Here is a 26437-nt window from a genome sequence, read left to right on the forward strand (position 1 = left end):
GCGACTGGAAATTGCAGCATCGCTCGCCTCCTCCAGACAAGAGGAAGGAAGGCTGGAGAGGCGCCACGCGCCAGGGAACGCGGTGTGGACTGCTCGTAGCAATGCAATGGCAAATGCAGGCAGCTTTTAACCCATCACGGGGGTGCACAGCAGGGAAAGGCGAACGAGAAGCTTCTCTGGGCCTGAGTCATTCCCTGAATGTTCCCCCTAATCCTGTTTGCCCTGCTTTTACTCTTTCTGCTTTATTAACAAGGGCTGTATGTATACACCGAAAGCCTCAGAATTCATTTTGCTCGCCCTGTTGCAAGGGAAGGCCTGCAGGAGTAGCATTTCCTCTGTGGCAAACCCTCCTAAGCATCATGCCTTCAGCTATGGGAATCCTCTGGATGATGGCTGCTGGGAGAGCAGCTCCAGCATCGGCTGCCTGGGCAGCCCGAGGCATCGCCTCCTCCTCCCTCATCCCAGCTCCCTGCAAGCCGAAGACGGTGCTGTGGGACGCTGAGCCACTCAGAACGGGATGAATGGGGAGGTTATCTGCCAAAATAATGCTTTGATCGTGGTTACAGCAACATGAATGTGTGGGGAATTGTCACCGGCACACAAGACGAGGGAGAAGGAAAAAGGGAGGGCAGGGAAAGGGGTGGAGGAAGGCTCATGAAGAAACAATTGGTTTCCACTGAAATGCCCCGAGAGAGATCAGCACCTTAGAAATCCCCGCTTAAGGGTCTGATGCCCAGCAATGTCCTCCATCTGGTCTGTCCCTTGATCTCCTGCGTGGGGGCACTTCGGGCGGCAGCGCGGGGCACCAGCCCGCATCCGCCTGCCCCGCGCGCCCCAGGAGGATGCAGACGCTGTGCTCACCAACGGCTCTCCCGAAGGGCGGGGAGAAAGGTGGAATGGCGTGATGGAAACCACCTGCTGATGTCTGAGAGCAAACACACCCCTGACGCTGCACAGACCCTTCCCGCGTCTCTGCAGAAAGCCTCCTGAAGAGCTGATGCCATAAAAAGGCAGATAGCGTGCATTTAATGGAGTGTGCTGTTTGACAAATATTATCTGTTACTACAGCCGCTTCACAAGTCCCTAAAATCTTTTCAAAAGCCATCCAGGCTGGGAGAAACGCAATTTGGAGCAAAGCACCCACGTTACTCTACTTTATGGGCTCCACTTCAAGCTGCACTTTAATTCTTACTAATCTTGAGGGTTTGGGCATTTTGATAGATTGAAATGAATAAAGCCTTTATTGTGTGTCCGATTATTGTTCACTCTGCTCCTGTCTCCTGTCAGAGCTGCAGGTGGAACATCCGTGGTACTCCTGGGATCATAATGTTTTGAAAGGAAATTGCTAGCTTTGGTTTCAGACTGAAAAACCGTCTTCTTGAACACAGGGTCTCCGTGAGCTCTGGATGTGACAATAGTCTGAAAGTGCAAAAAGGCTTTGCAAGTAGGAGCTTGTCCTTGAAACTTGTCAGTGCCCAAACACTGAAGAACCAGATATTCCCTCAAAATGCATTTTGAATTTGCCCCATTAGCCACAGGTGTTATTTCAAGCCATCATCCACCAAACCTGGGGACCTCCAGTGGGACTCTCACCTCACGATCCCGGTATGCCCACCCCCTCCCCGGCTGCCACCGCAGCACCACTGCGGTACCCGCAGCCCACCACGGAGGGGTGAGCAGCCCACAGGCCTGGGATACGCTTGAGCGCCACATCGTACACTCAAGCGTCAGGAGCCCCGTCGGCCAGCTGAACCCATGACATGGGTTTTTGCAAAGGTCTCTCCAGTCTTTGACGCAAGGATTGAAGCCAATACCTCAGTTTACCTCCAAGGGTACTGGGATGCTAACATCTAGGATGCTAGCAGCTTGGCAGGTGGCATTTCAATCCACTGAAGTGGAAAAAAGCTCTCTGTCTTTGAAGACCTTGCTTCAGAGACCTAGAAAGGCTTCACGGGAGTCACTTACCCACAGAACACATTGTGTTCAAACAGGTCCCCCTTCTGGGTGCCTTTCAAAGACAAGGATGCGGGAGGAGCAATGCATGGAGTTGGTAGCTCCAGGTCTCAGTAGGACTTTTTTCTTCCTCCCCTTTACAAAGGTGCTTTCCAAGACCCAGTGACTTACAGTTTCCCGATCATGCTATACCTTGTCCCCCATTTTCCAGCCTGTAAGACCTGATGTCCTGCAAATTCCTATTTCTCATGTACTACAACCACCTTCCCCACTTCTTGGGCAGGTGCTGGACTCCAGCAAAGGCATCCAAGCAGGCATGAGGTTGCTGCCCACTTGGAAGAAGACTCCTGCTGAAGCTCACTGGCAGGGAGGAAGACAAAGATGTTGTTTCAGAGCCTCCTGTGCTTGTAAATGTATTTGCAGTGTGGCTGCAGCCCTGCCTTAAACCAGCTGCTGGCCACATCCCACAGAGTGCCAGGCTGTGCCCCTTCTTTCATGTCTTCTCTTTTTAATACCTAGCAACATATTTTTGTTATTTTCTTAGACGCCACTTCCCCAAAGGCCAAGAAATGAAGGTGACAGGGGGATGCCTCAGACTCACTGGACGGCGCTCACCACTCTTCTGCCTGGCTTTGCTCCGCATCCTTCATGCAACTCCTTCCTTACGGTTTTTAACACCACCCGTGCAAGGAGCGGGTATTGTGATCGGTGTCACTGAACTTAAGGTCTCCTTCAAGACGTGAAAATGTTGTGTATTTTGCTTGGCCAAACCTAATTTAACATTGTTTTAAGTTTTGTCTATGTAAACACAGCCATCGTGTGAGCTATGAATGCTTTCATTCCATTTCCTAACCTTTATGGGGACTTTTATGTATACTTCCCAGTGATATACTATTTTTCTAAGGCATATGGAGAACAATAAAGAGTTTCCCTGGAGCTAATTAAGCTAATCATGGCTTCTAGATTAAATTTTCCATAGGATTTTTACTTTGTATCGCTAAAATAAAATAACTGTGCTCCTACGAGTGATCATCTGACATCAGAATAACTTCAAATGAGCTGAGAGAATGTCTGAGGGTATTTCCCAAAATTAAATGTTCAAAACAATCTCTTTGCTCTGGCCCGACTCACAGAAAAATCTCAAATGAAAAAAGATAAATCTTCAGAAACAGCATTTTTCTCCAGTTTTCCTCACATTACAGATGATGAAGAATATTCTGCTCTTGCCCCATAAAGATGCAGCACTCCGATGAATTCAGGGAAAAATCCTCCTTGACCCCCAAATTTCTGAGCGCTTTGATTCAAAGGAAAAACTAATGGTACAGAACACATTCCCCTCATTTTATGGCAATAATGAGTTAAAATCCTGGAAGCCCGGGCCTGGATCCCAGCTATTCATTCCAGTTCCTATTAATGTTTACCACTTTTCTCAGAAAAAAAAAAAAAAAAGAGGCCTATGAAGGAGAGGAAAAGCAGGAATAGATGCTGCTCTCCAGCCAGCGCTGGCATGAGGTGCTGCCAGAGCCGCTATCCCCCCCTCACATGGGTGTAGCAAGACCAGGAATGTGGTATTTGATCCAAAATGCTGTTCATTTGTAAAAATAAGTCTGGGGGAGATTTTCTTCTCCGTACAGGCGTCAGCTCCATGAAAGCACCCATGTTACACCGGGGCTCCCGTCCCTGTGCCCAGGGCACAGTCAGGGCCCGTGGGTCAGAGGGACATCCCTCTTCCTCCGGTGGAGACTCCCGGCTCTGCTCTCACCCACCTCCTGCCACTGGCTCGCTGACCCCAGCACAAGGAAATGCCTGGGGAGTGACGATGCGGGGAGCGACCTGTCCCAGCGCGGGAAGGGGTGCAGAGACCTTCCCTGCAGCTCTGCGGGGGAGACCCTGAGCAGAGAGAAGAAAGGGCTCCTGCAAGAGACCGGGAAGCTCCAGCTACGGCAGACAGTGGCAATGCAGAACTCCACCATGTCTCTCTGAGAAACCCTGGGGATGGCCGTCATTTCCCTCAGGGAACTCCCAATGGGTCTTGCTGGACCTGAGGTCTCCATCCCTTCCTCCAACCCAAGGGACTCGTGACCTGCCATACTAACAAATGAGAACATGCTGCTCCCCTCCCAGCTCCCAGGGGGCTGCTCCCGGGTTTTCTTCTGCAGCCTGCTGGGGTCTTCCCTTACACCCTCACAGCCGGGATGGGAGGGCTCTGCAATGCTCCTGCTGTTCAAAAATCACACTCGTGTCCTGGAAAATCTTGTCTCCTCCCTTTCCCTACAGAGAAAATACTTCTGTGGAAGGTCTCAGCCCGTTCCTTGTCTTGAAAGCAAAATGAGGCAGCAGTTCTCATTTCCCTTGCCTCCTTTTGGCCACAAAGCTATAGCCCCTCAGAAGCCGCATTTCCTATTCTGAGGTGAGTCGTCCACCTCCCTCCTTCAGTAGCAGATGTCTCACCCCGTTCGTGGACCACCTGTAACCCTCCTTGCGAAGTCAGCATCTCTTGGGGCTTCAGAGTGCCAGAAACCAAATGCCTTGACCCCACCGTGTGACACCCCCTTGCTCTGCTAGGCTCCCCCCTGGCCCTACTCCCATGTTCAGAAGCCCCAACACTACCCAGCAATGTGCAGAGGACAAGCTGGCCTCTCCTCCAACTCCACAGTGCACCGAGCCGGCTTGGAGCGGTTAACACTGAGCAGCTGCCATCCCCACCACAGCCCTAATTGGATTCACAACATGGGGAGGTCAGCAAGAAGAAGGAGGGAAAAGAATCAAAGCAATGGAAAGAAAGATGCTGTGTTCTTGCTTCCCAGATGGAGAGGGAGGAGAGGGAGAAGCCCAAAGAGCAGTATCCACAATGACATCGAGCCTCGGCCGGCTGGGAGCATTCAAATTGTCAACAACCCTGTAGAAAAGGCAGACAAATTCCTGTTTTGTACTTGGGAAGAAGCCAGGTGATGTAATATTCTTATAGGATGATGGCGAAATACTTTCCATTCCAGCAGTAACTCAAGATGTTAAATAGCAGCTACTAAAGTTAAACATTGTTAAATCAGTGTGGCAGGATAGCCTCTACCTCGGAGTTTTTAAAGAGATGGCTGATGAGCCAGTGGACAGTTAATGTTCACTTTCCACACGCTGTGAAGTAGTAGGATGTCTCAGAGATGTAGGAAAAAGCTATTTGTTAAATGAGGCAGTCTTGGCTATTTTAGGACTGCCACTGCGATGTCAGTACCAGTCAAATAAGGATGTGCCAGCCACAGGATTCAGTCAGCGAAGGACTAAAGGAAGATAGTAATAGTAGTGCCAACCTACGTACATTTATGGAAAACAGATTACGGCAAACTAGCCTCGAATGGTTTTTTGATGCAATTACAAGATTGGCTGAGAGAGGTAACAGCATTAATGCAATGCACCCAAACTTCTGCAGCGCATTTCCCTCAGTAACACACACTATTTTGATTCAGAAATTAGAGGGTCCACAGACACCGTGGGACATGTTCAATGCATTAAAACTTGGCGAGCTGATACTGCTACAGTCTGAGATCTAAGCCGAGAACGTGCAGAGAGCGGGTCTGTTTCTACTAAAGCCAACAAATTTGGTTCGTGCCTCTGGGCTATTTAACATTCTTATCAATGACCCAGGAGAAAGCCCTAAGCATTCCCAATAAAGTTAGCTGATGACATGGAAGTTGTAGTGTGGTGAATACTGAAGATGATGGGTTCCTGATACGCAGCAATCAGATGCCTCGGTGAGCCAGGCACAAGCAAGTAATGCGCATTTCAGTGCAAGCACATGTCAAACCACACACACCTCGAGGGACAAGGATGTGGGCCACGGCAGTTACCTGCTCCCAGTCCCACTGGGAAGGACAAGGATCCTTCAAAAGCACCCAGAGGAACATCATTGCCAAGATGTTTGAAGCAGAGGGGGGATGTAGGAAGAGAGAAATCTCAGCATCGCCTCTGGCACTCAGCTGATCACTATGAGCATCCTGTATGTGGGATGGTGGATCTGCCGATGGAAAGGCTAAAGCAGCACCAAAGGCCAGGAAGAGCCCAAAAAACTGGCCAAAGAGCTTACCAGAGGACCAGGGGCCAAAGGTTACTCTTAAACAGGCACACAGAAAGCAGAGGTGTGGTGATGGGCAAAGTTCACCGAGGTCCGAGTACCAGGCGCAGCCAGGGGTAAGAAGGCAGGAGCAACCTCTGGAAGCGTTTAACGGGCAATTCTCCATCTCTGGAAACATTTACATCACGATTGGCTGTATCTGCTCCAGCTCAACCAGGAATGCTTCCTGTAAGAACTTAATTACCCCTAGGGCCTTGCAATTTATTGGCTGGATCCAGCATTATCAGTGGAGGCCCAGACCCGAAAGAGGCATGGAGCCATAAATAGCCTCTTATCTTCAAAACATCACGTACTTATGGGATGTGACTCTAAGACAGCTCGGACATACCCTTCTCCAAGACATCAGAAAGCTGCATGCCCCTCCAAGCCTTTAGCACATGCCTGCCCCCTCCCAAACCCAAGCACAGCACAGCTGGGGCAGACCCCCACTGCTGCTCCCACCTCTGTGCTGGTGGAACAGCCCTGGGTCCTCAGCACGTGCACAGCGCTGCCTCCGCACCCGCACCCCAGCACACAGCAGGCGGTGGCAGACCTCCTGCGCTGGTCCACAGAATAACACGCAAGCACAGGCAGGGAAGCCCATCATGGAGCCCACCTGTAGGACACACATCTGCAGGGCCACAGCGTTACCAAACCCACCAGCCAGGCTGGTGTACGCCATGCACCAGCCCACTACAGCAACGACCCCGGAGGTCATGCTTCCCCCTTGGGAGCTGGGCTCGGGCTGAGTCAGTGCTGGAGCTGACCCGGGAGTATCCAGCTGGGTCAGTGGTGGAACCGGGCTGTGGTGCTGGACAGAGCAGGCACCAGGCTGGGGCTAGAACTGGGTCAGGACCCCCGCATCCTCCCTCCTGGCCCTGCCCCCCAGGAAAGGAGCAGGGGGCAGGCAGTGCAGGCTCTGAAGGGGACACACTGTTGAGCCCTCAGGCTCTCCATAGGGGTGGCCCGGTTCCACCTTGAGCTGGAGGAGACAAGTGGCAGCCTGGATCTTCTACAGACCACCTAGGTGACCAGGTTTCTCCTCTTCATAGGATGTCACCAGCTCCTCTCCTCCACAGAAACACCTGTGACCCCAAGGGACGATGCCACATGTCTCTGATAGCAAGAGAGCATCCCCACCAGCTGCTGCAGGGTGACACCATCCCTTGTCGCTGCAGCAAGACCAGGACTCCCCATGCTCTGCGCTGGATGAATGCAACAACAAGGCTGCCGCTGCGAATGCAGGGATCGGGGACATGGGCAGATGTCCTCCAAAGCTGGAGAGGAGCTGGAGATGGACACAGGGCTCAGCAGCTAGGACCAGCAGCCAGCAGCTGCCACCCCTGATCAGGCAGAGACCCTTGCAGGCAGCGTTCATCTACTGTGCAGTCCAAACAGAGAGCGCAGGCAGCACAATAGCTCTGCCTCAGCCGTTGCAGAGGGGAGCCAATGAATAAGGGAGGCAGAGAGAGAAATGTGCTTAATATGCTGCATGGGAGGGACAGGCGGGGGAGAAGCTGGGAGGCGGCAGACAAAGAACAGGGAGATGGAGAAAAAAGATGCAGGCAGGGAGCAGGAGAAGGTGAAGCAGGAAGGACAGGGCTGGGCGTCTCGGGCTGGGGAGGGCGGCGTGGGGAGGCGTGTGCGTGGATCCCCTGGCCAGTGCAGCCGAAAGACGCCGGGAAGTGAGCAGAGGAGCGGAGCGAAGAGCAGGCAGCCAGCCCCTCGCAGGGCCCTGCGGGACTGGCGAGCAAGGCCCAGCAAAATTAAAATCTCTTAACCACACAGAATTGTTAACTGCCCCCAAATCCTTTTGTGCTGGGGCTGCAAGCTTAGAAGAGCTTAAGCTGTTAGATGCATGAACTTTCTCCATAAATATCCCTTGTGTACACTGCTGTGAGCAGGCTTGTGCTGTTCTAGCCAGATGAAAAGCCCAGTGGAGAAAATGAACAACTCCTTCCAGTGCCTTGCAGCTGCACTGAGGGGCAATCCGCTGTTCAGGATGCCCTTTTCCACCCGTGAGCCATGGCCCCCGCACTCCCTGCCACGTCCCGTTTGGGCAACCGAGCCGTGTGAGAGCGCTTCACCCCGAAAGCCAGCTCGGATTTGCTTTTGTTTTGCTTCTGGAAAGGGGCCCAGATTCCCTCCCACCCCTCGAAACATGAGAAAACCTGCAGGCCACATGTATGAGTGAGTCCCCCAAACCAGGCGTCTCGTGTGCTGCCTCCATGGGGACTGGGAGCAAGGACACGATGGGAAGCAGGCAGGGATGCAGGACTGTGTCCCGCAGGTCCTTTCTGAGCTGAGATGGGGAGGAGAGACCTTCCTCTGCCTGACTCGGCCAGGGCGACCAGCCCCTTCCCCAGTCCTCTGTGGGGCTCACTGGGTGTGCTGGGAGAGGATGGGGATGCTAGGCTGCCCTCCTCCCGGTCCCCACTCTTCTGGGGGCTACTGGCGGAAAACGGAGGGTGTGTCCCAGTCTGGCACAGCCCTGGGGTCCCATCCAGCCCCGACTGCACAGCCCCATGCGGGAAGGGGAAGGGGAAGGGGAAAGGGAAAGGGAAAGAAGGGAAAGGGAAAGGGAAAGAAGGGAAAGGGAAAGGGAAAGAAGGGAAAGGGAAAGGGAAAGAAGGGAAAGGGAAAGGGAAAGGGAAAGGGAAAGGGAAAGGGAAAGGGAAAGGGAAAGGGAAAGGGAAAGGGAAAGGGAAAGGGAAAGGGAAAGGGAAAGGGAAAGGGAAAGGGAAAGGGAAAGGGAAAGGGAAAGGGAAAGGGAAGGCAGCCCCGGACCCAGCTGCCCCAGGGAGACGGCAGGCTGCCAGCCACCACGTGATTAATGATGGTGGGGAGCGCGGGGCCGGCGCACGTCAGCACTGGCTGGAGAAACAGCTGCCAAGGTACTGGACCTCCCAAAATCCTGCTGCTGCACAGACAAAGAGGAGACTTGGTCTCTCCCTCCTGCTCACTCCCTTCACCTCGGCCCCCTGCTTCTGCATGTTCTGCCTCCCCTCCCAGCCCCACCGGGCCAGGCTGCAGGGACAGGGCTCTGCATAAGGAGGTCCTGACAGCCCTGGGGCATGTGAAGGAAGCCTCCCTTGGCTGCACTGGCAGCAGGACCAGGCACCCCTGAGAAACTGTGGCTGCATCAGAGCAAAGCGCTGCATCAAAGCAAAGCGCTGTGCAAGGCTGGGTCCACTTGGGGTTAAAAAAAAAGGCTGAGATGGAAAAGCTGACATGAATCATTTTGGCTTTCTGGTGTTGCTACGAATGCTTCACTTGGGCATCATAAAACACCCGTATTCCCTTCAAGGCTGGGATTAGCTAGGCTCCCTTTCCATACCGCGCTGCAGCAGTACTTCCTTGCTGTCCCCGTCCCCAGCACCATCCCTGCTAAAGCTGGAGGACACTTGTCCACCCCGAGCTCAGTGGGGAGGGACGTTCAGTGGCTCAGTGAGGAGTAGCTCAAAGCACAGATATTAAATAACACCCCCGCACATCAGTGTGCTCAAGGAGCCCAGCCACCAGCAGAAGACATGGTGCCCTCTCCAAGGGGACTATCCAACCCACAGTCCCAGCTGAGCATGGCCAGAGACTGTCGGTCCCCCTCTCCAGTGTGTCCATCCCCCCACTTACCAGCACCTATCACATGCTTGATCAGTGCTACCCGGCCACACCTTCCTGCTGCAGGAAGAGAGGAGATGCAGCTCCTTCCTTGCACTATTGAATGCCACCAACATATCTGTAATTGATCTCAGAGAAAACCCAGCTCCGCTCAGAGTGTGCCAATGCTATTAAACCATAACGCATTCTGACGTTCAGCCGGGTCGGGGGGAGACGAGCCCGTTTGCCAAAGACCATGGCTTGCCCTGTGCGTGGCAGAGCCACAGGTGGCCCTTACACATCCCCATCTCCCCCCGACAAGCACAGCAGCTCCTTTCTCTCCCTCCCCGAGCCCACATGTGATGGAGGAGGAGCACCGAGATGGGTTTGGGCACGGTGCTTTCAGGGAGGGTGGTGCAGAGCCTCTCGCTTGCCTGGGCCCACGCTGGCTCCGTGGTGCTCAGCTGAGCTGAGCAGGCACTCCTGGAGTCTGCTTTGAGCATCTATGGGGCAGCAGAACATCTACAGGGCAGGAGAACATCTACAGGGCAGGGACCTCTGGCTGCTGAGGGATCTCAGGAGCCAGGCTCAGAGGTACCCAGGCTGGAAAGGTAAGCCTGGCCCTGAACAGCCCGTGACCATGTCCCACCCTGGGCTGTTTGCACCTCAACGGGAAAATGCTGCAGACAATTTGTTCCCTCCCACTGCATTGCCTTTGGGTGCGTGCACTCCCACGCCCCTCCACCAGAAACATTTCAGCCCACACCAAGGCACAGGGCGCAAACCGAAGTGAAAACAGCCGCAGTACTTTGGGGGGGTGACTGCAGATCAGTGGCACACACTACAGCTACACACACCTGGAAAGCAGAGAGGGCACCAGCCACGGGCTGGCACCCCTGGACCCAGTGGCTCTGAGGACCCAGATATAACGCAGAGCCTCTGCAATGGACAGATCAGCCCGGGGCAGGAACTGAGGAGCTCAGGAAGGAGTCAGCATCCACACACGTGCTCCTCTCCCGCATGCCGCTGTGCTCCTCTCCCCCCCAAAGCGGTCACTCCCAGGTGGCTCATGCAGATCCCAGCTGCAAAGCCCAGCTGCCACAACCGGCAGAGCCCACCGGCAGCGGGGCGAGCGCGAGGAGCGAGGCCAAAGGCGAGCGGTTACCTCTGCAGACGGTCCCGTTTTCCACCGACTCGTAGCCCGCCCGGCACATGCAGCGGCCGATGGGCACCAGCCACTCGCCATCCCCATTGCAGTACAGCTTGATTGGCACATCCACCTCCTCTGCGTTGGTGATACACGTCCCCCGGGCTGCCACCAGTGAGGTGCTCTCCGCTCCCGAGAGGGTTTCTTGGAAGACAGCCCCATTCTGGATCACGCGGGGACACTTGCGGTAGAAGACACGGACAGCAATCAAGGACATGCAGCCTCCATAGTCCTGGAAGGCCAGGTAGAAACCATTCTTGGAGACAGGCCCAAAACTGCGCACCTCGGTGTTGATCTTCATCACCCGTCCACCTAAGTCCACCTGCGAGAAGCTCTCATCGGCAGCAATCGTGTCCACCTTCATCCAAGGATTCTCCATCCAGTTAGGAAAAGTCTTGGTGGCCGAGTCAAAGTCTGACTCAAAATAGTAGAGGTTAAAAGTCTCCTTACAGGAGCCTGGGACATTAGGGATGCTGCTGCAGTCCCGGACAGAAAATTTCATTTCCACGTGGATGCGGTGCGCTCCTCGCCTCCGGATGTACTTGGTCCGGAGCCAGTTGTTTTGGCTGGATTCAAAGACGTTGCACACCTGGTAGGTGCGAATCGTGTTCATGTTCTCATCATACCCGCTGACCTCTTCCCACTGTGGATGGGACACAGAAAGTCAAGGGGCTGCACCAAACTGATGTTTCCCACCCACCTCACCTCTTCCCACCCCCACCACACACCAAGTGGGCGAGCTTTGCCACTACCAGACACACCACACCGTGCTCACCCCGCCGCACAGGGACCCCCTTGGTGCCCAGTACCTCACCCCCGCACAGCGCCAGCACCAGCCTGCAAGCAGACCGTGCCTACGCGCCCCCATCCTGCTCCGGCAGGGTTTGACCCATGCTGCACGGCCCGGCAGGCTCTGTGCCACGGAGACAAGGTGGCCCAAGCCCTCAGTGGGGTTCAAGGCCATCTCACGGCCAGCAGCACCATGCCCCACGCCTGGATTTATGGTAAAGGATCTCTGCCGGGTGGCAGGGCGCAGTGGGGCCATGCACCTCTTCTGCAGGCAGTAATGTCTTTAGCAGGGGCTCTCGCCCATGGGCTGCACTGTAGAGGAGAGCCTCCCAGCAAAGTAACACGATGCCTTTAGCAGATGTATTCCCACTGGTACCGCTACGGTTACAGACATGGCAGACAGGACCTGCTTTCTCAGGAGTGTGTAACGCAGCTGTAAAACCTCCTCACCGGCTGCAGCCCAAGCACCGGTGCAGGCGGCTGGCTGCACGACGGGCCAGTAGCCAGCGGCCTCTCCCCAGAGGAAGGAGGGGAGGTTTATGGGAGCCTGGCTGACCCCACTGGGTACCCAGAAAAGGACTTGCTGGGGCTACATCCCGCTGGTAGCCCTCACCCCTGCCCCTTCAAGGGCCGAAGTGCTTTGGGGTCCCTCCTGTCGGTGTGCACAGGACCAACCCCCAGCTATCCTAAACTGGGTCTATGGGATGTCCTACAAGCCGTGTCACAACAGTAACATCTTTCCTGGCAAGACAGCTTGGAGTTGACGTATTTCCCTATGGGAAGCTCAGCCGAGCTCCCACCAGCTGACTAACAGCTGACTCTGCCGGCCCTGGAGGGGTCTCCGCAGAGCTCAGGGCTGCTGTGGCTCCTCCTGGCCCTGTCCAGATCCCTGCCCTTTTCCCAGGCTGTTTTTTGCCAAATTCTTCAGCACTTGTTGTCTCCATCCTTTGTAGGACGGGGAGACTTCAGGGTGGGTGACACACCAGGCAGGGGCAGAGCTGCAGCCTGTAACTGGCCACCACTCCTCTGCGGTGTGCAAAGACAGGAGAGGGTCCTTGTGGGAGAAGAGCCTTTCACTTGTCTCACCTGAACATCTCCCCCAGCCCAGACCTTGCTGGGGCGCAGAGCATCTCCCCTCGCTGCCCCCTCCCCACCCGCAGTGCCCTTGTGACGCTGGCGGTAGGCCCCAGGGTCCAGCTAGAGTGTGAGACAGTCCCAGACAGCTGGAACGGCTTCTCACTAACTTGTTCATAAACCTGTTCAAGTGGAAGCCGAGCTGTTTCCCACAGACGTGAAACCATGAGCAGCTCTGCCCTGGATGCGGGACTGCAACATGCAGGGCAGGGCAGCAGCACAGCCAGCGCTTCCAGCCCGGAGCCAGCACCAGGGCCGGCACTGAGGTCCGCAAGGAAAACCCTGCCGGAGCAGAGCATCCCCACCCCCTCAGCCTGCAGACAGCCTCACAGGGGCATCCAGGACTGCAGAGGGAGGCTCCTGAGATGGGAGACAGATTGCTCCTTGCACATCAAGGCTAACAGCCTGTCAGGGAAGATCCTCAAACAGCTCCAACCACTTCTCATGGGCAGCGGCTGCAAATCTGCTGCTGTCACTGGGGGAGGAGGGCAGCATCCTCACAAAATGCAGGGGGAGCATTTGCCTTATTTTCCAGAAATAAATTTGGCATGGTAGTGGAAAATTGCAGGATGTCCCTGCTTTTTAGGGGACCAGTTGGGAGGGGGGTGAAGGAATCAAGGACAAGGCACAGGGAAGCAATTCTTTCCCCCGCCCTGCCTCTGATAGGGCCCTCCCTCGCCTGGGCCACTCCTGGCACCCGCTCTGAAACAGCGTGTCAGCCCCCAGGATGCAGGGATGCCCAGTGCCTGCCCTGTCCCCATCCACACCTGCAGAGACCCCAGAGAGGGCTCAGCCTGAGGAGCTCAGCCTGCCCAGGCAGGAGCAGCGCATGGGGAAGGAGAGTCTCTCCAGTTTGGGGGTGAACAGTCGACGGTGGAGGCAGGGCATGAGGAGACCTGTGAGCAGCACGGGAGCTCCATAGCCAGGGAAAAAGCAACTATTTGAGCTTTTAGCTCATTAATAAACACTGAAGAGGCAATAAATAGGAGAAGCACCCAGCAGCTGTTGTCTTCCAGGTGATGCTGGCTGCATTCAAGCTTGCCGAAGCCAAGCCACCCATGGGCAAGATACCCTGCCTTGTCCTGGCAGCGGGCATGAGGCCGCACTGGGAGAAGCCATGAAGGCACCACAGCGTCAGCACCCACGCCGTGCACAGCGCAGGGCACGACACACACCGCGTCCCCCCAGAGACCTGCCCAAGGTGGGGATGGGAGGTGATTCCCACCAGGGATGCTGGGGCTGCACCTGATTTTCCAGATGGGCATCTCCATCCTGCTGGGGACACAGGACCTGGGAGCGCCCCGGGGGCCCCGCTGCCTGCTCAGGACCCCCAGCATCCCCCCGCATCCCTGCAGCAGCAAGCGGGGGGGCTCCCAAGCTCCTTTTTCTCAGCTGGGAGAGAAAGTCACCCCCACGCACCAGCCCCTGCACTTCTTCGCCGCGTAGTTAGAAGCTTCTCCCTTTCTCCTCTCTCTCTAATTAACATGCCAGGAGCTCAAAAGAAGAAGGCAGCACAATAATACGGGAAGACGGCTTCCAGCAGGCCCAGGCCTCATTACTGTGGGGCTGGGGAGCTCAGAGCAAGGCATGCTTTACATATGGAAACACGGCAAACAAGAAAGGCTGGGCGAGGAGAGAAAAAGACTTGACCTCTGCTCCCACCCATTGTGCACCCGTCATCCCCCCTCGGCGGCCGGGCCGGCACTGGCAGGGCGGCCGGGCTCGCGGGCGGGCGTGGGGCTTTATCATGGTGATGGGGGACTGGTGCCGGGAGCACCCACACCCCAGCACAGCAGGGCGGCCGGGCTGCTCGGGAGCCAGGTTTAATCTCCCCAACGGAGGCTTTTCAGGGCCATTTCTTTTCTTCTGCCAAGTCGGATTGGGGAGGGGGCTTGCTGTCAGCCCTGAGGTGAGGTCCACAGAAACATCTTCATCCAGCCCACCTGGAGGGTGGATGGAGGGCAGGACGGAGCCTGAGCTACCACCTCCATGCACAGGGATGGGAAGCATCTCCAGGCTCTGCCAGGCTGGACTGGGCCCCCCGAGCCTGAGGGAGCGGGTCGGGCATGTCAGGCACGGGGGGTCCGAGCTGCTGCCAGCCACTGCAGCCAGAGCAGGGCAGGATGCTTCGAAGCACCACGATGCCTCGTGCAGATCCCATGGGACAGGGACGTGGCTAGGGCCGCTCTGGTTTTGTGTTGTGAGTCGAAGGGTGCAGAGATGCGCTGACTTGTCTAAGCCCTTCTTTAAAGGAGCTTTTTCTGGGTGGTCTTGGGATGTGGCTCAGGGGATTCTTAGCAGCAGTAAAGTGGAGAGACAGTCACTGCTTAGCCAGCAAATGTCCCTCCAGGAGATGCCAGGGATGCTGGACAGTCATTTCAGGGCTTGATCCAATGGCTGGTCTGGGTGCAACCTTACAGGCCAATGCCCTCATCCTTTTGTGCTGCAAGTGACAGGCAATGGGATAACAAGTGAGCTACTGAGGGGACAAGCGACAGTGGCCTTGGCATTTTATTTCTCCCTCTCTGTGATTTTTAACTGGCTGCAGGCTAGCTTTACAGAGAGTATGATTCCTCCAACATCACGTTGGCCTGATGCTGTAGGGTAAGAATTACACTCCTCCAGCACTGGGGTAGTTTTTGGAAGCGTCACCTCTTAGAAAACTACTGGAAACCTCAACTGTCACCCTCTTCTGTGCTATTCCCACCACACCTTTTCACACAGCCAAGGCACTCTGCTTCAGCAGGTGACTTGTTGAGCCATCCCACTGATGTTCACATGCAGCAGGAGGACCCAGACTGGGATCCAGGCCCCTGTAAAGCCACAGAATAACTTACCCCCGAGGGAGGATGCACTGTCCAGCCCAGCTCTGCCGTTGCTGTTGTGGAGTCCATCAGCGTCTCTGAAGGAAGAAGGTGAAACAAGGAGTCATCGCCCGTTTGGTCGATGGCCTGATGAGGCTGGTGAAGGGCAAAGAGGTGGAGAGGAGCCAGCCCAGGGCTGCAGCCATCGAGTCCAGCCTATGCCAAGCCCTCTGACCAGCTCTCAGCCAGGGAGGAGCCCAGCGTCGGTCCTTCCACCCATTTGCTTCCCCATCCATTGCCCATTGCTCCCTGGCCCCTTGTCTCCTGCAATGCATGGGGGCACATGCTCTTCCACCCTCCAGCCCAACTAGACTTTCTTCCTCAAAACCCAGGATCAGGGTAACAAGGCCCCGGTGCAGCTCTGCTGCTGCAGACAAGAAGCCCAGTCTGAGCAGGTTTCCTCCATCACCTGCCAGTTTCTTTTGCAAAAGCAGGATTTTTTTTCTCAGCATTTTGCATGGTAGGCAGAATCCTCGTCAATGTGATAGCACACAGGAAGGAATAACACTTTTAGGACTTAAAAGTACTGAAAAATTAAACCAACATTAAAGCTGTTTTTCCAGGTGATCTGGGTTGAAATAGGTCAGGCGGTGCTACTGCCAACCAGCACAGAGAAGTCTCCCTAAGCCACATGGGCAGCAAAGCCTCCTCATCCTTTCCACAGCTCGTCACGCTTCCAGCACTGAAGTTTTTTTCATCCCAAACAGCTACAGGTTGGCCTAACTACACTGATGGCATGAGAAGGGTTGCTTAGGTTATGGCACTCCAACAGCTGGGCTAACGTGCGTAGATGTTCCCCACCCAGCACGGGAACGCACCAGACAGCCCCATCAGAAATCCATTGGAGAGACACTTTGATGAGCCGTTTCCACAATCTGGGCAGCCCTCCAAGTCTGTGGTCTCACACTCGAGGGATTTTTCTGCACCATGCCCAATGCTGACATTTTAAGGAAATAGGGCAATATTCCAGTGTTCAGGAAACAGAGTTTAGAAATCATGTCCAAAGGTTTCAGCACACTGAGGTTGGGCATGGGAAAAGAGTGATGCTTGTGGGACAGACTGTACAGGAGAGCACAGGGCCAGTGACTCTGTGGCTGAGACCAAGGCGATGCCCACACAAGAAATTATGTCCTTCTGCTCTGTGGGGAGAATGTGAATCTGCCCAATTTCAGCGCATTCACTCGGGATGCCAACTGCATTTGCAGGGGTGCTGGAAAGCATCAGTCGCACACACACAGAGGACACAAACACAAAATTCGCCTTGCAGCTTCACTTTCCCTGCCCTTCCAGTTACTGCAGGACAGGCAGGGAAAGTGGCCAGCTTTAGGGCTCTGCAGCTCTCAAGAAAAAGCATCTCATGTACAAGATGCACCCCCACTCTGCATCAGCTCACTGAGAGCGCTCAACCAGGAGAGCCCCAGTACAGTCGAGATCTCCACCTACCATCCTACAACCTGACAAATGGTGCCAGTTCCCATGGCCACAACAGAGATGGAGAGTTACTGGCTGTAACCGTGTCCTTTTGCTGCTCCTCACCACCAAAAAACCAAGCGTTCTGCCACGAATCCCCCCAAAAGCATCTCCACCTTCTCCACTTTCACTACATTGAACAAAAACAAAGGAAGAAAAGCTCAGCCTTGAGCAGACCCATCATTTGAGAGACAAGCCTGGATGCAGAAGTGGCTGCCCAACAGCGCACGTGAGCTCCCCACTTCCCATCAGCAAGCCAAAAAGTGCCTCGGCACAGATATGCTCCTTGCACCTACTTCTGGCAGTAAATCATTTTCAGACTCTTGGTTGTTCGTTACTCCTGGTTAGAGCCAGCAGTTTCCAGTTCACAGGAAACAAGGATTTCAAAATTTGGTTTTATTCCAAGAGTAAAAAGCAAAAATAGTTCTTTTCAAATTTTCCCATTAGGAAGAGTTCTGGAAAACAGCTAGTGCCGAAATGCTGTCACTCAGATTTATGAAATTTCTTTTTAAACTGAATATTTGTTTACATAGTTCAAGAATAGTGTTTATTTTATCAAAGGATCTGGCTTTTTCATTAAAACACCAGTGGCACTTTGATCTGAAAGGAAAACAACATTTTTCAGCTGGTGCTAGCTAGAAGTTGCATTACTTTAAAAAAACTTTAAATTTGTTACTTTATTTTAACTGTCAATGACAGTGGTGCCCAGTAAATATATTAATAGCAGTGACTATAATGTAAAAGAAGATACACTCTAAAACAGTAAATAATTCCCCAAATAAAAATAATATTTGAAGCATTTTGCATTTTTAAAAGTTTTTTATTTAATGAAAACTCAGTGCAATGGGAATGCTGTGCTCGGTGCATTACAGCAGAGCACACTGCCCTTACCCCCACCCGAAGCACTGCACATCTCCTTGGAGCTCTGCATCTACCCGAGCTGGCCCAAGGTCATCCCGTTTCGACACATGACAAGGAGGAGTAGAAATTTAGCAGGTTTTCAACAGGTTTTTCCAATGGTCAACTATCCTCTCTTAAAAAAAAAAAATCCTTCCATTAACTTTCGTCTGAATTTACTCTGTTCAGCTGCCAGCTATTAGATTTCCTTTTACTGGTACAAAGACTCTGCTATCCAAAACCTCCTCTCCCTCTTGTGGTGCTTAAAGGTGGCAAATGAGTCATCTCCAAGATAACAAAATTAGCTGACCTTCCTTATTCTTCCACCCTAAAATAGGTTCCTTTCTTTGAGGCTCCTGTTTATCAACCTCCTTTTTGTGCTGGGGCCCAAGACCTTAGTCCCCACTGCGCACATCTGGAACATCCCAATGCACCCTGTTTTGCACAGCTTTTCTACCAAATTGCTGCCCTGCCTGAAGTCCATTCGGAGAGAGGTTGGCATGTTAGCGCTTAGAATTAGTTGCCTGAATTACAGAAAGTTGTGAATAACTGTTCCCCACGACTCAGGCGGAACCAACTGCAAAAGGGGATGTGAAGCCATGATGGGTTTTCGGTGGGGGGGGGGGTTGCTCCAGCACCTGCTGATGGCTGACTTCAAAACACCTTATTGCCCAAATGAAATAACGGCCTGCCACAGAGTCATCTGCCCATGTACCTGGCCAGGAGTACCTCTCACCCCCCACCCGAGGGCGAGGAGGCCACGTAGTCCTCCAGGGAAGATCGCTGTCTCATCCCTCAGAAGTTTCTTATTTCCAGACAAAAGAAGTGCAGTAATTCATTTCTCCAGCAAACATAACCAGGAGCGATGTCCAACATATCCCTCATCTGCAGGGGTTTCTCTCTGCCTCTCTCCTAGGCTCAGACCTGCTCAGATCTCCACAGCAAGAGGCACTGGTGGGCAGACTGCAGTGGGAGGCAGACCGTGGTGGGAGGAAGGCCCCAGGAAGATGCAGCCAAGCCCTGCTCTGACATCTCATCCTGCAAATGCTGGCACAGAGTCCGAACTAGCAATCAATAAACAAAGAAGGTTTAAGAAAGCAAGAAAAGGCCCTACCACCCACCTCAGCCGCGCAAGAGAAAGGCTGAGATTCCCTCAGGGTCTATTCCTCCTTCAGCTCCGTGGACTTATATTGCTGCAGGGGGACTGCAGAAGCTCATCAGAAAGGAGTTTGCAAGATGATTGATTGTGGTCTGCAAGGATCTACACCAGGAGAAAGTAGCAGCAGAGCTCCTTAGCCTGTGAGGGAAATGGCAGCTACAGCTTTGCCTGGGAGCTGAACCCCATAAGGCATGTGGAAAACAACATTGAATTTTACCAGGGGAGGTGATGGCCCCTCAAGAGGAAGAGGAGCAGATCTTGCGCTGTTTGCACCCTTCCCCACCCCAGGCGAGCCAGGAGCTGGAGAAGCACGTGCAGCAGGAGCACACACCGGGCAGGAGGTCACCTTGGTTCCTTCTGGTCATTAAGGTATGAAAACCAAGGAGATACTCAGGACATCCCTGAGTGGACGCGTAACTCCAGGTACCAAGACATCAGTCGTACAGAGTTCTGCTACAGGTCCAAGCCCCACACGATTATAGGCCCCAAGGAATGGGAACCCACTATCCTCCAGAGGCAGCTCCTCCACCCGCAGCAGTCCCAACGGGGCTGCCCTCAGCACGCTCGGCCCCTTGCGACTTCTGTGCCCACGGTGACCTGTGGTGGGCTGCCATGGCCCTCGGGCCTCCTGAGCCTGACTGCAGGCTGCCCACGCTCATACCCTGCTCCCGGCACCCAACAGGACCAACTCCTGGGCTGGGAACAACAGAGACAGACCAGTTTCTGGATGGGCATCCCCAAGCCCTGCCAGCATGGGGAGGAGAAGGGCTCAGCTTCAACCAGCAAAATCGGCAGCTTCACTTGCTGTTGCAGCCAACGCTCCACAGTGCCATCCTGCCGCTGTGGCAGAGCCAAATAACAGCATGAGGGGCTGGTGCCTCGGCAGCCCCATAAAGACCCCCCCGGCATCCAGGAGAGAGCAACCCCCCAGCAATGATGGTGACGACATGGAGCAAAGCCACATGGGAGCCGCAGGGGCGGGTGTCTGGCCCCTGGCCCATCTCTGGTGGTTGGCGATAGCTGCAGCTCAGTGAAATGCTCTCTCCGGAGCAGCATTTTCTCAATATTGTTGTTTGTGTTCTTCCCTCCCGCGTGTTTATCTGCAGATTCACATGCTACCCACGGCATTATAAATAAATCTGCAGCTGCTCGAAACCATCAGACACAACTCTGGCCTGCTTCCCACCAGAAACCGCGCTGCTCCCCACGGGACGGTTTGGAGATAAGTGCCTGTCCTTTTCACTTTGAAGATGCTTTCAATAAGCAACTTTCTGCCAGTGCCGGGGCCCGTCGCCGGCACTGCTGCTTGCTGCGAGGGCACGCCAAGGCTCCAGCTCGAGCACTTTACATCTAAAAATGCGTCATCACCACCATACCACCGCCTCCAGATGCTCAACAGCGATGCTGAGACACCTTCAAGCTGATGCTCTGCTGTGCCAGTGACCTGGCTGTGGGGCTCCTACACTTCCACGCGGTCATCTTCCTGCTCAGCACAAGCAGGAGGAGTGGGGGGATCTCAGCTGCACCAGCTTTTTCCATCTGGCCAGGTGAGGACTGAGACTGGTGGGCAGACCTGGGAGGGGAGGACAAGACTGGGATGACACCGGGTGCTGGCAGTGGGATGGCCAGGGCTGGGGATGGAGAGTGGCAGGACCGAGGGACAGTGCTGGAGAGGCTGGGGGGACAAGGGATGAACAGAGAAGCTGGGCACGTTGCAGACACACTTCTCTGTGTCCAGAAGAATAACTTAATAACTTCCATGGAGTTTTGCCAATTTAGACCAATTTAGAGCATCTGGCCCTGAGTTTCTCAGAAGTCCTGGCAAATCCTTCGCATTCACAGGCTCCAAACTCATCCAGATAAAGAAACAGCTGGACAAATAAGTAGCCTCACAGATAGCTGGAGCCTCCACCCTCATTTTTCCACCCACAACTTTTTCCCTTCCCCTTTCATTTCTCACGCCAGCTCCTCCCTCAGGGTAGGAAACTTGCCAGCACTGTAATCCTAGTACAATATTACTAACACAGGGAGCGAGCTTCTTGGTTGACCCAGGATCGCATCAGCTCTGGCCAGTGCTGGATGTGCAAAGCAAGCAAGGAGTTGCCCAGGCCTCTCTGATGGGCCGGTAGCAAAGTCATCCCAAGGCAGATGCGGGGGGCAGACTGTGCCTCATCACCATCTCCCAGACGTGACCTGGAAGCCCACCTAATGCTCCTCATCAGGTCAGTCCAGGCTGGAGGGATGCTGCAGAGCGGACTCAGTGCCGGAGCCCAGCCACATGGAGCAAGACCGGGATCCACGCCAGGGATGCCACAGCTTGGGACAAACGGCTCCATGCAGGCACATGTGCTCCTGAAACTGCGCTTCCAGCCTGGCCTCAGGCACAGCCACCCCATCCCCACGCAGGGGGGTGGCTAATGAGAAACCCGTCTGTCCCCCGCCCCGAGGAGCCCTTGCTGCAGATCTGTTTACCCTTCCAGAAGTTGAAAGGCCCCCTCTCTGCCTCCTGTGCTTTACTGGAGCCTTACTATAATATTTTTGCCAGCGAGAGCTGAGAGGGGCTGAGCAAACCCAGTGGCCCTTCTCTGCAGCCCCGAGCTTTGCTTTGCCTGGCTGATGGCCAGCGGAACAAACTGAAACCCAATCCCCCCCGGCCGACCTGCTGGCGCAGGAACAGCACGCTGCATTGTGAGCCAGCGGCTACAGGATATTTTGGATACTTCACTCAGGGATCCACTTAAACTCCAAGAGGGAGCGTGATTGATAGGGAGCGAGAAGAGGCAGTTGACTGAGCTGGGATGGGGACCACCGGCATCCCACCCCGCACCCAGAGCCCCAAAGGCCTCCCCAAGGGCAGCTGTATGGGGTTATGCCGGTGGTCCCGGTGCTCTGGACTCCGCAGACGGTACCCAGTCATTCAACATCCTTCCCTGAAAAATTAGGTTAATAGTCCTGGGGACTAGCAAGGCACAGAGCATGGAGGCCTGACACCAGAGGTACCACACAGCGCTGGCAAGGAAAGATATCACTGCTTTTGGGGAGCCATGGAGACTTCCTGGATCCTCAGTCCACCAGGACATCACCCAAGCCCACCTGCAAGCTCTGTGAAAAACGAGCCAGCCCCAGAGCCAGCAGGATGGTGCAGGGGATAGTGCTGGAAGCTGGTGGGGCTCAGCAGTGCTTGCTGGAACACCTTTACCCATCTACTCCGTGATGCTCAGCTGCTTGGGACACTCAGAGTCAGGACTGGTGCCAAAGGAAGGTCCCCAAGGTGCCCTGCCCTTAGCACAGCAGTTCAGCAGCCCCACTGCAAACTCCCCCTGCCTTTTTCCGCACCTTGTGGGGGGGCTGCCAGGAGCTGGCCTATGCTTTCACCAACCCCACCTAGATCCCTCCCTTCCCCCGTTCCCCCATGCCCCGTCTGACCATATGCAACACTGGACCCATCCACAGGGGCCAAGCCCAGGGTTGACGCTGCTGGGCATAAAGGGGGTCACTGAGGCCCTTGGCTGCTGCCCCTTGCTAGAGTGGGGGCTAAGGAAAGCAGGGCTTGGAGCAGAGCTGCACCTGGCCGTCGGGCATACGGCAGGCCAGCGGGTGAGGTGGGAGCCAATGCCCAGCACTGCCGTAACCCAAAGCCAGCACACCGGGAGGAGCACATTCACAGCTGCTCTCCCCAGCCCCTCTTCTCCCTCCTCTGAAGCTGCCGGCTGTTGCAGCCATTGCCCAGCACAGTGCTGGCTGCTCCACTGCTTAAAAGCTCAAAACCAAGGGGAAAGCCCAACTTGACAGTCCCAGGAGTCCTGCAAGTCATCCAAGCACATGTCCTGCTTTCTAAGCACCCAACTGACCATCTAGATACTGTCACTGGCAGGCAGTAAGGATTGCTCCGCTCATCTGCTTGGCCAGGATGGATATGGCCCAGCTCTGGCGCTCAGCTGAGAGGGACTGAGGCTGGGAATTCAGATTTTGTGATCTTTCAGCCCGGGGCCTCTGCTGAAGAAGCAGGTTAGGCTGGATGTGAGGGAGGACCATGCTCCGTCTGGCTGCCACATCACCCCCAGCCGTCACTGCAGATGCACCCTCTGTGTCCCCAGTTTGCTTACACCGTCTGCCCCAGAGGTCAGCAGAAACCTGATAACCCCACCGGAGATTGCGGAAAGCTGCTCCAGCAGCACCAGGGACCCGCAGGCCTTGCTGGCAGCATCTGTCCCAAAAGGAGTCAGGACTTGTAGGTGGTCTGAGTTCAGACAAGGGCAGGCTGCCGGGAAGAGACAATGCAGATGCTAAATGCCAGCAAGCAGGGGCCCTCCTGCTGCTGCCAGGAATGCGGTAGCCACACAGAGAAGACATAGATGCAGACATTTAGCAGCCATTGCTACTGTCAGTGCTAATGACTCAGTCCCTGCAGTGGCACTGACCCCATCGTCTGCAAGTCACCCTGAGGAAGGAAATCCCAGGGTTAAGCAAGCGTTGTCCTCACCCTCTTCCACCCCATCACAACAGCCCAGCAAAGACTAAATTCCCCACCGAGCCATCACCCAGGAAGATGGAGCAGGGCCACGCCCCTCCTAATAGACCCCGGGTCCCTTTTCCTCTCCAGGGACACTCAGGGAGGTTGGAGACCCCATGCCCACAAGCTCCCTCTGCAGATGCTGCAGCCCAAAGGAGCTGGCAGCCCCCACCACGCACTGCCGCAGTCCAGCTGTTAGCGCGGCACAGCCACCATCCAAGGCTGACCCCACAGCACAGATGCACACACGGCCGTCACCGCTGGGGCCCAAACACAGAGCCACTACCCACGGTGTGCAGCAGCCGATGCCACGTACAGCTCCTGGCTGCAGCATCCGGGGGAAAGAGGTGCTTTACAACATAATAACCTGCTCCCACTGCTGAGGCTGGGGGCTACTGGTACAAGGTGTAATTAATGTCCAGGGTGCAGCGCCCCACCACCTAGTCCCCCATGATACCCCAGGCGTACTCTCCTGTACCCCAGACACTGCATCCTGTGTCCCCAGACCCACTCTCCAGACCCCCGGGCACCAGGGCGAGGGGACCTCAGGAGACGTGGGGTGCAGCGGGAAGCCCGGAGGCCGAAGAGCACCACCAGGTAAGAGCACCTCCTCAGCTCTCACATGGCATCCATCACTTTTCCACACTAACTCCTACCCATCATGCGATGAGATGAGCGTTGAGGGGACCAGGAGGAGCGACGTGAGCCTAGCGCAGGGGTTTCTGGCCACTTTTCCCTGGGGCCGGTGCCATGGGCCACCCCCACCCAGAGCAGGGACAGTGTGCGCAGCGAGCCCCCGTCCCACCTCCCAGCACCGCTGGCACTAAATGAGGTTTTGTCACCCTGCATGGTGGCGCAGGCTGCAAGCAACTTGTTCCCAGCAGGCGCCGGAGCCCTGCTCAGCATCCCAATTGAGCTATCCTTAATGGGCTTCAATTTTAATTTGCTTTTATTGGAAAACACAGATGGTGACCCTCCCTCCCCCCCACCCAAACATATACAGGGTAATAACATTTACAGGGGAAAGATATTATCTCCAAACACAGCCAAAGTTCTAGTGAAAGCCCCACCGCCACGCAGCAACATGCAGCTGTGCTGCACAGCCTTGTGCCTGGCTCGTAAAGGCAGGGCCCCACAGAGCCACCGGCATGGCAGGGGCGAGGGGAGGCAGGACCAGCGTTCAGTGAATAAGACTTAAAGACCAGGACTAGCCCCCGGTGCAGCCAAGCAAGCCTGGCAGATTAACCTGGTTAACTTCTTCTATGAGCGGGTCTTTGCAAACCAACACGGGGAGCTGCCCGAGGCGGAGGGGTGCCCAAAGCTGCTGTCCAGGGCTGGGGGACTGCGCTGGTGTACCCCCCAACACCAGAGCCAGCCCCTGCCTGCAGCCCAGGCGGCTGCTCCCAGCATCCCTGGCTCCAGCCCGGCTGCTGCAACGAGTTCACGTCAGAGGTCGGGGTGGCTGCAGGGAGCGCAGGGACAGGCAGGGACGGGCAGGCACTGCTGCGCAGGCAGCCAGGCTACACCAGCCCCCCAGCAAAGATTAAGCATCGAGTGGCCTTTGACTTGCGCCGCATGCACCTGGGCACCCAAACACCAGTGTCTGCGGATGCTCCGGCTCCTCTGGCACTGCCGGCGCTGCCGCGCAGCGACCCAGACCCCCTTTCGCATCCCCCTGCCACCACGCACGCAGAGCATGCGGCTGAGCGGGGATGCCCTCCACCGCGCACGCCTGGCTCCATGCATCTACCTGACAGCCAAGGATTCCTGCTTTTCACTGTTTTTACTGACAGGCTGTAAATTTGCTTCTGGTTGGCAGCTCCAAGCAGGAATGGCTCGGGAGGAACCACAGGGCCAGCTGCAGGCTTATTTTTGCCAAGCTGCAGAGGGATGCCCCGTGCCCGGGGCTGGCTGTGGCAGCGGGGGGCTTCAGATCAGGCTCCCAGCCACAGGAAGCCTCTCCCCGGGAAAGATGCAGGAAATCCCACAATCCCTACAAGGAGCTTGGCTTCCTCCTAGCCGCCCGAGGCCAGAGCATCTCCCTGCTGCCATCCGTTTGGTATCTCTTGGGGTTTGCTCACAGCCACGCCAAGAACGCAAACCCTACGTCCCCTCCGGGCCCCTCCTGCTGCAGATAAAGCCTCACTGGAGCTGATAGCTGCAGGCAGTCAGTATTCTTAGTGAGCTGCAAACGTTTTCTTCCTTGGGAAAACCCCATCTTCAATACCTCACCACGGAGAGGGCTTCCTCTTTCACGCCCGGCTAATTCATTACACACTAATACAACCTCCCCAGGCAGTGGGTTGAACTAAGGGGATGCTCCCCTGGTGGATGCTGCAAGGCTCCTGCTTGCTGGTGGCCCTGCCTGGGCGAGCGATGGGCTCCATCCACCCACCCATCACAGCGCTGCCTGTCAAGCAGGAGCTGGCCACCTGCGCTCTGGCGGGGAAGAGCATCTCTGAAGCAGGCAGGAGATGGGCTGTGGGACTGCAAGGAGAGAGAAGCCCCTGCAGGGATGAAATCTCAGGTCTGACTTGCACCTGCACCACAGCAGAGCTGCCATTGCCCGAAAGGCATGTGGGGAGCGGGGAGCGGCGCGGGAGTGGGAAGCATCCACGCTGGGACATATCTGCAGGTCTGCAGACCAGCCTGGAGAAGGTGGCAGCAGCTTGTGAACCAACTCTGCTACTCACGGGGCTGGAGTAGAGCACTTGCCACCGGGATGGGGTCCTGGAGACCCCAGTGCTTG

General features: G+C 55.4%; 1 protein-coding gene across 8 annotated transcripts in view; it reads right to left on the bottom strand.

Moving 5' to 3' along the window:
- Positions 1 to 26437, bottom strand: part of EPHB2 (EPH receptor B2) — a 129386-nt gene that overhangs the window by 75360 nt on the left and 27589 nt on the right. For all 8 annotated transcript variants that reach the window (XM_075114220.1, XM_075114216.1, XM_075114218.1 and 5 more), the window contains exons 2-3: positions 15623 to 15687; positions 10821 to 11505 (exon numbers count right to left, since the gene is read on the bottom strand). In XM_075114220.1, the coding sequence (XP_074970321.1) occupies positions 10821 to 11505; positions 15623 to 15687 (750 nt within the window). The remainder of the gene's footprint in view (positions 1 to 10820; positions 11506 to 15622; positions 15688 to 26437) is intronic.

This window comes from Phalacrocorax aristotelis, chromosome 19 (assembly GCF_949628215.1).
Source record: "Phalacrocorax aristotelis chromosome 19, bGulAri2.1, whole genome shotgun sequence".
Classification (NCBI taxonomy): domain Eukaryota; kingdom Metazoa; phylum Chordata; class Aves; order Suliformes; family Phalacrocoracidae; genus Phalacrocorax; species Phalacrocorax aristotelis.